This window comes from Echinops telfairi, unplaced genomic scaffold, assembly GCF_000313985.2.
Source record: "Echinops telfairi isolate 266 unplaced genomic scaffold, ASM31398v2 ScPeMD7_3533;HRSCAF=4204_0, whole genome shotgun sequence".
Lineage (NCBI taxonomy): Eukaryota > Metazoa > Chordata > Mammalia > Afrosoricida > Tenrecidae > Echinops > Echinops telfairi.
The window spans coordinates 70,415,958-70,431,480 of NW_022107431.1; the positions used below are offsets into that span (position 1 = coordinate 70,415,958).

General features: G+C 36.2%; 1 protein-coding gene across 5 annotated transcripts in view; it reads right to left on the reverse strand.

Moving 5' to 3' along the window:
- EPHA7 (EPH receptor A7) overlaps positions 1–15,523 on the reverse strand; it is a 192,434-nt gene that overhangs the window by 15,658 nt on the left and 161,253 nt on the right. For 2 of the 5 annotated variants that reach the window (XM_045294526.1, XM_004710916.2), the window contains exons 8-13: positions 9,481–9,589; positions 8,784–8,839; positions 4,290–4,403; positions 2,704–2,889; positions 1,915–1,976; positions 234–443 (exon numbers count right to left, since the gene is read on the reverse strand). In XM_045294526.1, the coding sequence (XP_045150461.1) occupies positions 234–443; positions 1,915–1,976; positions 2,704–2,889; positions 4,290–4,403; positions 8,784–8,839; positions 9,481–9,589 (737 nt within the window). Of the gene's footprint in view, positions 1–233; positions 444–1,914; positions 1,977–2,703; positions 2,890–4,289; positions 4,416–4,460; positions 5,736–8,783; positions 8,840–9,480; positions 9,590–15,523 lie in introns of those variants that run through there. The other 3 variants (XM_004710917.4, XM_004710915.3, XM_045294527.1) reach the window with 2 other exon arrangements.

The window sequence follows — 15,523 nt, forward strand, 5'->3', positions numbered from 1 at the left end:
ACTATATATATGTATATAATATATACACACACACACATATATGCATACATACACATATACATATATCTTAAAATCCCAAAATAAAATCCTATATATGGACTGCAAAAACAGTTGTTATTCTAAAGGGAAATCAAAATGACAGAGAGCTGAGATCAATTTCTCACTGTTAATACTTTCTTTCTGGACAGAAAAATCTCTGGACTATAAAAAGACAAACTAAGAGACTCTTTTACCGTAGTTGTGTAGACCGCTTCTGGATCATCCTCTATAACCCGGGACAGACCAAAATCCGACACTTTACAAACAAGATTGCTGTTGACAAGAATATTGCGAGCCGCCAGGTCCCTGTGAACATATCCCATATCAGCCAAATATCGCATTCCAGCAGCGATTCCTCTCAGCATTCCTACTAACTGAATGACTGTAAATTGTCCATCATGTTTCTGCAAGAAAAAAAAAGTAAATCTACTTAATTCTATTTTGAAAGGGACAGAAATCACCATAAATATATATACATATGCTTACTAATAATTAGTATACAACAGGAATTAACTTGCTCAATAAAACAGACATGCAGAAAGATAAAAAGTTATTTGACTGACCGTATAAAGCATAGTCTTGTAAATCACTTAGTCATTTACAGTAACATATTACTAAATTAACTAGTTATGTGAAATTATTCAAGCCAAAAAATAAATGCTAATTTTAAGTCGGTGTTTGGGAATGGACTCTCCAAAGGCATTCTTTGTGGCTAAGTATGCCAAAGCGTATATTAAAAATCTAAAAATGTTTATAAATGAGTTAATATGCATCATACATTAAGTATTTTTTCTTTTTCAAACTTAAAAAAAGGAATAAAAATTTAGAAAATAAAGAGAAAAGAAGCAGCAGAAAATGTTTCTATTAGCTGATTTTCGTTTATTTGTTCCTCTTGTTTGTTTGTTTTGCTATGGTTATAACATTAGTTTTAACAAATATTCTCTAAAATAGAATAGCAAATGAGATTGAGAATCATTTACCCCAACTGTCAAGCATATTTTTCTGATTATATTTATAACCCATAGTTTTCTTGATGAGTCAAAATCATATTGGAACCTGTATGCTTGAGCCAATGGATTTCTAGGTAATGTTTTCCTCTAGAGAGTGGACAGTTCTGCCCAATATGATGATATCGTCATAAATTTTCTCTAAATTCTTTACTTATCATCTTGGTGGAAGGTGTCATTCTAGGTTTTGTCAGATACCTTATTTTCTCAGAGTAATCATGTGTATGTTTATACATCTAGATATGATCATCTAGTCAGGTCTATAGAGCAAGGTTGGGAATCATTCAACCCAGGGTGAATGGTTTCCCTACGCATGTCATTTAAGATAGTTGTTACCTGATTTGCCATGCCCCAAACAGGCAAAAAAAACCAAAGAAAGAACAAAAGTGTTCTTCTAATATAAAATCAAACCATTGTCATAGGATTACTTCCTCCTCATCGCCACCCCTCAGAGGACAGAGCAGAACTTCCTCACAAGCTCTTCCAAATCCATCATCCTTTTGGAAGCAGTTGGCCACATCTGGGAGGCTCACGCAGCGAACCTCGGGTCCGCAGCGAAACAGCTGATGATTGTGCCCCGGGTCCCCATGCTGCTCTACTAGGAGGCTTCAAACGAGAGGCCTCCCGTGTCTTCTGTGCTAACCATCAGCTTATGACACTCACAGAAACAACTTTTATGATAAATTACTTAAATCCTAAAATAGATTCCAGTTTAACATGGTGCTGAGTTCAGAATTTTAACCTTAGTTTTAAGTGACCTGTTAAAGTTTGCAATGCTCACATTTTACACTGAAAAGTAAAAGCTCAGTTAACTGTATTGGTAGCATGTATGAGGCATTTTAAATGGAAAGATTATTTGGGGATTTACCCTGAGAAATGCATCTAGGGCTCCATTTTCCATGAATTCTATTACAATCATCACTGGTTTTCCTAAAAGAAAATTAAAAATTTTTTAGAAACAGTCACCTATACCTCAGTGCTTTCTCTCTCTCTCTTATCTCAGGTACAATATAAATATAAAACGTAAAGCCTGATAGCTCCTACTAGTACTACTAAAAGAAAGCAAGCCCCCAAAACAGAACAATGAACTATTAAATGTTTGCATAGGACATGATCATGATTCAAATGGTTAAATTACACAAATCCAGTGGAATCTTTGACTCCAAGTAACAACCAACTGACTCACGGCCATTCTGTCCATTCGAACCCATAGCAACCCTACAAGACCAGTAGAATTGCCTCAAACGGTGTCCAGTGCTGAGCAACACAGCTTTCTCCCATGACGTTTACAGTGGGTTTGGATACCCAGGTAGCATCACATCCACTATGCCACCAGGGCCCTTTGCAGTTTGGTGAAAAGTATTCATAGAAAACGATTCTATTTAAAACGTAAAGATTATATTACATCTATGCCTTTTAACCTAAATGAAACTATCAGTCTCTCAAACTGCCTAATACATTTCCTCTTTGTCTCCTAATCCTGGGTATTTTTTCCCTAAGGCAGTAACACAGCAAAGTGTTCTGATCAGTTATACACCAAAATAATGTTCGTATTAAACAAGCGTTATGTTAATGCTTTGGGTATTTTGATCCTGTACACAATGACACACTTTCCGGTACTCAGTTCATCGACTAAGTGAAAGGTGTATATATGTACCTCTTGTAACAACACCTTCCAAATGGACAACATTGGGGTGGTCAAACTGCCCCATGATGCTTGCTTCACATAAGAAGTCTCTCCTCTGCTTTTCTGTGTAACCAACTTTCAGGGTCTTTATGGCGACTGCAACATCCCTCTTCCCTGGGAGTTTCAGACGACCACTGCACACCTCTCCAAATTCTCCTGAAGTAACAGAAAAAGCATGCATATTTCAATCTCAGAAAATTTTTTTCGGTCAAAACAAATGCATCAAATTTAAAAATTTACTTCAATGTCTTACTTTAAATGCTTACTTGGCAAAGCTTTCTAATGAACACAAAAAAATTTTCTATTTTCCTGACACAATGAAGTTGTCTATGAAAAGAATGGCATACATAAAACTGAAATTTGAAGATGCATTTTTACCCACTCAGCCTCACTGAACTAATACATAAATTGGTTTTAATTAGATGAACAGAAACTTAGAGCAAACATTTTGATTAAAATTTTGTTTTCTAATGTATATTGCCTTCTAATGTATAAAGACAGAGTATCAACTTCTGAATTTTCTTGTGCTTTTTTGATTGGAGAAGCAAATACTGGCCCACACAGTGCCTGGACCACTAATTGATGAACAATTGTTACTGGCCTTTTAATGATATATAAATGTGATCTTACTTGGAAACAAGTGAATCAAACCCTAGTCATAATAAACATCGTCATCACAATCACCTTCACTTGCTGCATCTACACCTTTACAACCATGGGAAAAGGCTTCTAAGTGTTCTTAGCATTGAGGTAAAGCTCCATCAGAATTGCATGCACCTGTGCCAACTTACCGACGGGTCTGACTTAAAGACTCACTTAGACTTGAAAAGACACTTAGGGATGGATCTTGTTCATAACCCAGGGACTGCCTGCATTCCTTAAAAAATTTAAAGGCTAGAATTTATATGTGTCATGTCTGGCAAGTTTAAGGGACTTCAGCCTCACATTGTATTGGCGGGGAAGAGGGGGAGAGTGGGGTCTTCAAAGAGCTCTTGAAAAAAACTCCATTATCTTTTAAGTCCATTTTCCCATGAACTTTTCCAAGGCTTGCTTACATAATTATTTGCAAAATACATTGTACAAAACTTTACGTTTCTTTAAATAATTGATAAATAATGACTTTGTATATGGAATTAGTATAATAGCTAATAAATGCCCACAACACAAGAAAATAGATTTAGAAAAAAATAAAAAAGGAATCTTTGCAAGAGCACGGCCAGCCTAGTACGAGGAGTTGTGCATTCCAGCACAAGCTCAGCGGCATTCTGATTCTCTTTTAAAAGACCAAGTCACTTATTGAGCATGGCAATTATTATGTAATAGATGATAGTGGTATATTTTAGAAATCCAACAGAAAAGCAAATATATAGAGACATGCTTCTTTTTCACCTTTTCTTTAACATTTCGTAAACAAGTACAGCCTCATTGCTTCCAACAACTCAGGTAAATGCAAAAGTTCTACACTTGAGGTATAATTATTTGCCTGTCATTATGATGTATGACTTTCGATCTTGGCTAAATGGAACAGCTGAACAAGGAAGCTACAACAGCCTTACCTGCACCAATCACACGCTCAATTTTAATACAGGAGGCATCTAGCTCCTTGGCGAATTGATGGACAGCTCTATTTGGATCCTCATAGGTTTCAGGGTCAATGTAGGTTTTGGTGCCTGGAAATTTAACTGTAATGATGTAAGAAAGCATGACTGTGATGAAGCAAAGCACTTATTGTGCAGTCAGCCCAGGAATTTCATTATGCAGAGTGCTCCTTGGAACAGTGAACTTGCTTCCACATCACCTGATTCACAGCAGTTTTAACAGACTACTTCAGTGTGCTGGCGCATAGGTATTATCTGCAAGCTTCTATAGGTAACATAGGATCCAATCCATAGGTTACTAACTGAATTGCTTTTCTAGTAAATCAACAAAAGACATCCACAAAAAAATCCTCTGACATGCCTCTTATCAGACTGAAGGTTTAATTAAATTCACTGCTATCATGGCATAGGTCAAGCCATATTGAGGTTTGTAATGGATTTGGAAACACATTTGTAAATCTATCAGTCAGTCAATCAATCAAATTAATACACTGGAAAGAAGACATTTCATTTACAGGTAGCCTACTACACTGACAGCAATATTAAAAACATTAAGGCATCGTACTTATTCTTTTGATTTATTTTTTTAACGACCAACCACCGTTGACATACACATAAAATTAATACAAGATGTGAGATTGTTATCACACAATCAAAGAGAAATCTAGTAAAGACAACAGTTTCATCTTCACCTTAAAGGTCAACAGAGGCCAGATACACAGGGTGCAGAATAAAGTTAGAAAATTCACAATATTCCTGGGATCTGCTAACCAAGTAAGACATCATTTTGGAAAAGTTTATATAAATTGCAGTTATAAAGCTCTGGAAGACGGTAACTGCCACAGAGAGGTAGCTAGTGTGCCTCACAAAAGGGAGTCAAAATTCAAACAACATAGAATCATTTTAAAAGTTAAAATCTTCTCAAAATGCACCCAGAAGCATGCAGGTAACAGATAATGCTATGTCAACTTTAAAATAAAATTCAATTACAATAATGTATTCCAAATGTAATCATTTGGTTAAAGACAAAGATAAGATAGATAGGCGTATATTTGGTTATATTAATGCAATGAAAAAGTTACACTTTATCCTTAAAAAAAACACTTTATTGTTTTTTAACAAAGCCACCGAACAATCTTTTCATTATATCTTACTTTTTGGAGAACAATATGCTTATTTTACACTGCAGCCTAACTGTGCTTATGTCATCACATCAAGTTAAAATGATATCCTTTAAAAAAATAAACACATAACAAACAAAAAGAGGCAGAATGTATAAAAGGAAAATGGGCTTTAAAAATCTTGATTTATTCTGTTGTAGATGACTGTTTATCCAAAATTGATTGTCTTAAACAATTATTGTTACAGTTTATAAAACTGACAGATGCTCGTTTGTTACTAAAGCTGAACATGGAAAAAAAACAGACAAGAAGAAAAGATAGAGGGTACAGGAAGAGAAAAGAGAGAAGAGGAGTCCAGGGAAGAGGGGGAAGAGAAAAAGAGAGAAGGGAAGAAAACAATAGGTTAACCTCCTAGATTGGCAGGCAGACGGAGAATGAGCCATCTTCTCCCTGTTCGTCCTCTCTCTCTCATTGTTTCTTGGGGGTTCGTTTCCTTGATCTGGGAGCTATATTGGAGGTAACCTTCTGCATCTCAAAAGGGTTTCTGATGGTACTTTATGCAAGCTGTCATAAAACCTCTTGACAGGCCAGAGCTATTGTGGCATAAAAACATGAAATACTGCCCAGCTTGGATTTGAAAGACATTGTTAGAAGAAATGGTAGGAGGAAACAAAATGTAAATTGGAATTGCTTCACTAAACTCCTCCATTGTATTTATACCTTTAAATGTAGCACTTGGGGCCATAGAGAGTTGAGTGGCCTGATACAAATGGCTGGACATTCTATTAAATTCAGTGCTCTAAAAGCTAGTTAAATGGTTGCTTTCAAGTTTCTGTAAAGATTCAATCTGGTGTCTTAGCACCTAGGAAAATTGTCTGTATACTAAAGGAATAAAAGGATACCAGCTTGTAAATAGCTGGTGACCACTAGGCTGTATTTTCTGTATTTCAGATACAGACATAAAAATCAAGTAAAATGCCTGGTTGCTATCAAATGACAGGAAAAGTTATCATTGTAAAAAAGATGAATAAAAAATATCAAGCACTAGTAAAGCAGGATACATTGAGAATTTTATTTTTATTATTTGCTTTAAAAATGAATGTTTGGAAATAAGAAAATATATTGACATGGTTTCTAAATATTCTATTTTATGGCTGAATTTGCTTGTGCTTTAATATTACAATTACATTTCTCATAAAAGTTACACATCCTAAAACTACCCTGGTTATTTTTGTACAGATGAAGAATCTTTATCTATATGTATATACAAACTTATCATATCTTTGCTAGCAAAGGCATGCAGCTATATTATTCCTAATTCTAAATAAAGAATGTTAGGTGTCCAGTGTGAAAAAAATTGATGGCATCAAAATATTAAAATTGCGTGATGACAACTAGCGTAAGGTTACATAACACATTTTAGAGAAGCCGAATTTCAATGGACCTTACGCATTAACCTACAGGTAAAAGCAAATTAACGAAAATGTGCTTGATAATTTGGGGATTCTCAGATATATTTGATAAAAGGGAAGCAATGTGAGAACCTGAGTAAGACGTTATTAAATCATCTGCTGTCAATTTATTTACATATTGGTAGAATCGGGGATTCTGGCAACGAGAGTCTTATGATAAACTTCCACATACATTTTACACTAGATATAAAAGCTAAGCAGTCACGCTTTGGTCTTCTCTTTTCTCACTCAAGGAAGTGTTAACATTTTTCTCTCATGTCAAAAAGAGATCATATAAAAAAATAACCTCATTTTTTCCTGTCTATTCCCTAGCTACTCTGCCTATGGCATTCTGAGGCTTAGTCACAGGAAAAAGCACTCTAAATTAGCCAAAGCAAGCTCTGGCCTTGGGAGCACACAGAGGACCCCAGGGAGAGAGACAGCATCACATACCCAGAGGTGGATTCAAGTTTTATAAATCCTGACCCTTAAGCAACTGGGGATACCATCCAGACAAAAAGGAAACATAGTTACACCCAACATTGTTAGAACCCTTCTCAGGACCTCACTTGTTGAGGGTCTCAAGGTTAAACTTCATAAACTACAGCAAAAGGTCACCCTTGCTGGCTTTACCGATTGGATTTTAATGGAGATGCAGCTTCAATTTGGAAGTATATTGTGTGAAACTACTTTTCTTGTTTAATATGAAGTCAATGGAACTGGTGCTGCACCAAATAAAAACACTTCAAGAAACTAAATAATAATAATAACATTCAGAATTTGTGTCCTTAAATCAAGCATTTTGAGGAAAATCCAAATTGGCATTGTCCATTGATGTTCTTTTGGTGATTTGGTTGCTTACATGATAACACATTCTTAGATACTGACGTAAGAACTTGATAGAAGACAATGAAAATATAATTGTGTGACACATATAGGACATTCAAGGCAGCCTGTTGGCACAGTAGCTACGCTCTGGGCTGCCAAGCCAATGGCCAGTGGTTTGCGTCCACCCACTTCTCCGCACGGGGAAGATGCAGCTGTCTGCTCTCTACAGATTTCCAGCCTTGGAAACCTCGTCAACCACTTGCTCAAGTAAGTTAACTTTCTGTTTTTGTAGGCAATGTCTCTACAGATGAGCAAAATGACTACTGATCATGGCTACTGGAAAAGTAAATGAACTGTGTCTTGATATTTTCAGGTATTAAAAAGAAGAATACTGTGCTGGGGTGACAACAAAGGTGTGAAATCAGTTGCCTGTTCAGGTTTTGTCTTGTCTGCGTTTACATGGAGGGCTCTGATCTGTATCTGCCATGCTTCTTGCAGCCAGAATAAGTTAATGCAGACAGATATTAAGTTTTGCAATGTCTCTAAACTGTCTCCTGGATATCCCCACCCCCGCCCCCAAATGAACATTTAAGTGAGCTGACCTAATTGCACAGGAATACTTTAGAGGACTGAATCCCATAATTCTACTATTTACATCCCCCATGGACTAGGTAGCTATAAGTGATGATGTATAGCAGCAGAAGAGAAGGGGCCTCTCTAGCTCAGGTTTTTGGGGAACTTCATTCATTAGGTGACATAAAAGGCCCAGCCTTCCGACTTGAGATCAAGGTTCCTAGCTAGAACATGGGCACATGCAACAGTTAATGGATTATTATTAGGATGGTATGAAACATTGGGCAAAGTTGCAAAAGGAAAAATTGTGACAGAAAAACACCTGGATATACTATATTCATTGTCAATGTCTTGTTCAAATGCTTTAAGGCAATATCTTGAGCTCATTATTGAATATTCAGAATTTTTCATGCAGCACTAACAACCCGATTTCTGTAGTAACGGGGGTACATAATACTAAAGAAAAGCCGAACACTTACAGTGAAAGTACAGTTCTTCATCCCCTTCTTGGTCAGCTTTGCTATACCCACAGTGTCTGGTGGGGTGAGGGGTGGGGGGGGGGAGAAGAATGGTGCGACATTCTCAATCAATGACTTTACTTTATATCTACCAAAATGATATATGACATATCTCAGTTACCTAATATGCTAAGTATACAAACATCACAAAACTTACACTCCATTGCTAATAATTAATTTCATAATTATATAGCAGTGCACAATATATAAAAATACCCCTGAATACATTCACACTCAGAGACAAAACATAACATTTGTGTGTGTGTGTGTGTGTGTGAATTTAAACTTCCCAGTGAATGTATAATTGCTTGAATTTCTCTCTATAAAAACGCCCCACACCTTAACTGGTTGTTATCCATTTTTATTTCACTAACAAAAGCAGTAAATATTTCTTCCCTGGTGTCTGCTCTGGTTATTATGAAAATAAAGCTCCAAATAGGACTGATAAAATCTACTGCCCTATAGAAATTCTAATATGCATCCCATTTAACCCACAGGCAGTGACTCAGATCACATTGTGCTTTGATCTTGGGAGATAGAAAACTGGCTGACTTTTGATACTTAATATCAGATAAAGAATATTTGCATTTGTTATTGCTGAGCCAGTTCTGATAGCCTACACATGTCATAGCAATCATTACAAAACGTCTTGTTTTACCTTCTTCCGATTATGAAGCCGAAGACCATGAACACCAGAATGATGGTGCCTGCCACCGCGACGACAGCGATGATAATGACCGGGTTCTGCTCACTGGAGACAGCTGTAGCTGCAAAGAGAGGACCGGAGTTACAGAACTCCAAACTCCATGGAAGCACTTGAGAAGTAAGTACAATTTTATAAATAAGATTTGTGTATTCTACTTAGTTAACATCTAAATAAATGCATTATTCTTAATAGTACAGATTTAAAAGATTTCGGTCATTTTAAACAAGTGGTTTAACATTCATCATTTTACTCTATTTACACATCTCAACCATACACCTATGTATACACATAGTTCCCCTGGGCCACTGTTAGCTAGTCTATTCTACTTATAGCAACCCTATAGAATAGAATAGAGCAGAATGGCTCTCCATAGGGCTTCCAGCATTAATTTAATAATTACCCAGCGATTCATAAACTATATAAATGCCTCTGATGAGTCAGTAAATGTTTATGGAAGTAGGCTGCCATGGTTTCCATTTGTGGTTTTGACGGTTTGATTATCAAATAGTAGCCATGTGCTTGAGCCACGGTTCCAACAGGGCTCCTTCCATATACAACCCAAACCGAACTTACTGCCTTCGAGTCACGGCAACCCTGGAGGGCAGGACGTAACTGCTCCTGCGGGTTTCTGACACTGTGAACTCTCTACAGGAGTAGAAACACAGTCTTTCTTGCGCAGAACGGCTGGTGGAATCAAACTGCTGACTTTCCGATTAGCAGTCCACCAGAGCTTTAAAAAGTTTGTGGAAAATATAATTCAAAGGTAATGGGATCTTTTCACAAACTTTTTGAAGCTTGTGAAGCCGTACATAAACACACACATTTAAGGTATAAAGGATTTTTATCTGGAATTACTATTAAGTCCCTGTTTGCTGTTCAGCAGCATGTTTTTTCATGTTTATTTTTCTATTATGTGTAATAGGAAGCAAATATATATACCTTGTGTATATTTGAAAGAACTTCATAGACCCTAATTTTCACCTCATATATCAATAGTACATAATAAATTCATATAATCATCATTTTGAAAGCTTCAATAATTTCTATTCACCATAATTCAGAAAAAGTTGAGCAGAATTGTTTCTTAATTTCCTCAAAGTATACAGAAAATAACACTAGCTTATTTATGAAATGGAATACTTCAAAAAACATTTTAATTATTGGGACTTCCTGCACAACACTAAGTGATTCTTGCCTGCTCGTTAAGGGAGGTCTAGCCAAGTTGCTGTTGCATTTTTATTGGAAAGAGGATTAAGTTGCGTGTCCTTTAAAGCAGTTTATGATTCAGATCCCTCATTAAGTCAACAATCGTCCCACTTCCATTCTTCCATAGCTATGATGTTTTATTCATACGCTAATTCACAATGATCATATTTCCCCTAGATACTTATATTTTTACCACTAGTATAAATCAACAGCAAACCAATCACATCTCGTCATTTTGGATCTGATTTGTATAAGGTTTCCAAAACTCTAAGTCTCTACAAGAGTAGATATGTTCTTCTAGTCCCATTTTTTCCCCAATGAGCAATTGGTGGTTTGAATGTTGGCCTGGCAGTTAGCAGTCGAATGCTACCACAGTAGCACCGTCCAGGCACCACCAGTATAAACCCACTGCTATCCAGACCTCCGTCCGCCGCAGTGATACAAGGTGAATCTTCAGAGGGCTGTCAGCGTCCTCTGTCACCCGCAGAGATGCTGGCAGATTCGAATCATCAGCTTTGCAGGGAGCAGTCCATTTTTACCCGAGAATGGCACCGGGAGTTCCTTCCACTGGTACAGATGTCATAAAATAACCAAAGGCCCGTGAAAAAATTAAAATATAGATTCTAATAATTGGCTCAGTTGGGAATATTCTATACTATATGGTGCCATTTGTGAGGATACAATGTCTATGCCAAACTAATATAGTTAAATTACTTCTAAAATAACAGCTGTAATCTTTAATTTAAAGCAGGATGGAAAATGCTGCTGCTTCTTGGTGGTGGCAAGGGAATGGGTCTCTTGGGTCGTAAATTATACACAGGTAAAGTTACTCTTGCTGCACTAGGTAGCATATGTTTTTATTATTTATTTTACCGAATTTTAGGCCTTGTGACAAATTCTCTTCAATAATCCATCTGTTAATGATCATTTATTTCTCAAATAGTAAAAATGGCTCTGATCTAAATTGTTTCTGAACAAATGCATAATATATACTATCTAATTCAACAATTGTTGATTTGCTCCCAGAGGGGAATAAACAAGGATCAATATAAAAAATTATGGAGAGGGGAGAAAAAAGAAACAAAAGAAAATAGCTTCAATTTCTGAATTACTGTCTATGATTATCCAACATGGAAAAACATTGTTTTAAAAAGATGACACCAGGAATTTTTAATCTGTTTTTGTTTGGCTTGCTTTTTTGCTGTTGTTTTTACTCTACCTTTTTATATATTTTAAGAGAGAAAAAAATAATGGAATAGTTCTGTTCCCAAGAAAGGAAAAAGTATTCACATATGTGTAGAAATTATTTCCATTCAATTGATATGTCCCATGGGTCTAATTTTTTGCCTGTCTTCGTCTCAGTCATTATCTTAGCTTCAGAAACAGAACAACAATGAGAACACTGACCTCAGGTGAATGGTGAACTATAATTTGTGAATGTGTGTTTATGGGTTTACATATCCTATAGAACAGAGAGGGATAGAAACATTCTTAGTATCTACTCCTTTTGAGAGTCACAAATACATTTTAATCTTTTTGCAGTCAATGTTTATGTCAATATTTCCAGATATTTCATGGGTTATTCATTTTAAAGTTATTTTAATGCATGTCGATCACTACATGTTGCTTAAAATTTTTTTTAAACAGTACATTTGACTGTGAACAGATGGGAACTTCAGTATGTTTGTGCAATGTAATACACAGTTTCATTAACTTCTCGTTCCCTGATCCCTAGACCAGGGAGCCGCCCCTCAGACACTGTCAAAGTCTTGGCCACCATGTGTACTACCAGAGCGTAACAGTATAGTCACAATGTATGCATATCTCTCTCACTAAATTTCAAATGGACAGTAATACACGTGTCACTTCTCTATGTATTCTTAATTTTTATCACAGCTCCTTTGCTAGATCAGTGGTTCTTAAAGAGTGGTATGGGAACCCTTAAGGGTTCTCAAGAACTTTCCTGAAATGATTTTAAGGATGTTATTTGCTCTTGTAATTCTCATCCACTCATTAATGTAGAGGTTGCATGACATAGGGTGCATCTTATGGCTAATGAAATGCATGCTGTTTATTTGTGTTTATCTCAGTTTTCATTTATAATGCGGTGGAGAACAATAGGTATGATCCACATAAACATATTCTCAGTGAGCTACTAAGTAATTTTTAACATTATCAAGGGCTCATGAGACCAAAGAGTTTGAGAACAGCTATATAAACCAATAAGAGCTGGGATTTATTCAGACTTTCTTTCTATGTGGTAAGCACTATACTTGGCACTTTATCTACATTGATTTATTTGATCCTTAAAATACTGTCTGAGTTGTTATTAGTTGGGTATCACTATTCTAGCAATAGAGTACAATCTAAAGTCACACAGCTGAGCCCAGCAGTACTGAGATTAGAAAGCAGACAAATGTCTACCAGCACTGATTAATAATGATAGTCTGGTTTGCCTTGAAGAGTGAAGTATTCATTAATTGCTTATTTACTGAGTGTCAGTATGTGCCAAATACCATAATTCACACTGGCAAAAAAAGGTAAGAAAAGGAGTTTTAGACTCTTCTTTCATCAACTCTTTATTGCCCTATGTGTAATATTCTGGTGATAAAAATCACTAAATTCTTTCTAGTTCAGAAATCCATTTGATAACATTCATTTCATGTGATCATTCCGGTTACACCACATCAACTTTATATCTTTTAGCCTTAGTTACGTCACTTTAAAAACAGTGAGGATAATATCTATGAATCTCAGCAATCTATGAATACAAGTTTGCTGCAATTTTCTCAATTTACAAGTTCAGGTGACTCTTGAATCCATTGCAATCACTTTTAAACCTAAATGTTGGCTTTATAAGAATATATATGTCAGATTCTAATTAATGCTTCTAACCTAAGTCTGAATCCTTATTAGAAAAAAATACACTATTGGAAGTGATTTATTCTGTTAGAATTCATGAAGATAAGTCAGAATTGGAAACTACTACAACTCATGTTAGCACAATACTCATTTAAATGTTAAGACCTTCTCATAAAACATTCGAATGCCTTTAAGGCCACTGAACCAAGACAGATACTGCGATTTTTGGTTGCATATATTCTGTTTTAAAATGATACTAGTGAATCATGGTGCTAAATTAGACCAAACATTATGACTTTTCCCCCCAATTAATACCTTTCATACTTCCAATACGATAGAAATGCTTTATAGTTCAAATTGACTTCAATGTGTATTTAATTATTTACCATTATAAGACTTGTTTTTCAATTTTAAAATACTTTCAGATATTTAAAAATATTTTGAATAAAAATTTTGATTATTTTTAAAATGTTAGAAAGTATTAAGCCAGTATTTTGAAGGAAAATTAGCAAATTATCATTGTTGGGACAAAGAATATTTATAAGTATCTGAGGACCTTTAGAAGATCTGCACAAATCTTTTTCTGAAAGCTAAATAACGCAATCATATTATACTAATTTATTTCATTTTTTTATAAATTTCAGAAAGAATACCATATTTTCTAAACTGGTTTTTGAGTTTTCTTATAATTTCTGATTTAGAATTTTAGAAGAGCATTAGAATTCCGTGAGAGAAGCAGGCAACACGTAGGTCCACCACATGCCTGAACAGCATCATAAAGATAAATGAACAGCTCCGAACTCCAGAGACACAACCAGAGACAGGACCGGCTACAAAGGAAACACCAGTGGACTAGAAAGTGCTCTGCTCTTCCACACCGACAGCCAATGGGGCTTGCATCCATGAAGTTGTGTCCGTTTAATTGTTACATGGTGTACTATCTGGTAGGAGTCCCCAGGGTCATAAAGCTCTCAGCTGCTAACCCCAAATTTGGCAGTTCAAATCTCCCCAGTGATTCCAGGGGAGGGAAATCCGGCAACCTGCTTCTACAAATACAATGTCAGGGAAAACCCTACTGGGCAGTTCTACTTTGTCACATGGGGTCACTATGAGTTGAAGAAAGGAAGTAGCAACCTGTGATTTGTTCTTTGTTATGTGTTATTTGCATCGGTGTATGTATAGACATATATACATTATGCATATACTATGGAAAGATGCAACGCTACGTTATGAAATATGAAGAAATTATAACACTGGTCATGGGTACGCGGTAGGTGCAGTGAAGTCAGTTTGGCTCACATCGTCCCGTGTATGGCTGAACAAAATCCTGCCCAGTCCTGTGCCATCGTGGCAATTTTGGGGATGTTGTGCCCATTCACGTGCATGAGGGCATTTTTAAAATTGGTCTTCATTATACAGCATATACGCTTCAAATATATTTGTTAGTATGTATAAAGTATTTCATACCAAAATTAGATGTGATAAAAATAAACACAGCCCTATGGCCTTCTTTCGCATTTTCTTTTTTTGAAATCCTTGCTTTTGAGCAAGGAGCTTAAATTAACCCAGGTTCTCAAATAGAATCATTCTCCTGTCCACTTCGGCGTGCATACTGACTTCATAGGGGATTTTGCTTGATTCTAGCTTCTTTCTTAGGAGGCCAATTTGAAGATATCAACTTAAATCACAAGGTTCTGTGATTTAATGCAACTGCTCAATATATTTGAGTTAGTTAATTGTGCCAGCCTGGCCGATAATCACATGTGGGGCTAATTGAAAAGTGGAGGGATAAATGGGTGGTGAGCCTCACCTTTCTAGTTCTCGGGTCTCTTGTTTTGTGATGGTTGCACCGGGTGCAGCTGCCTTAGCAGTTCCCTGCTTCAGCTTGCAAGATTGACATCTCCAAGGAGAAGCTACATGGACCTAT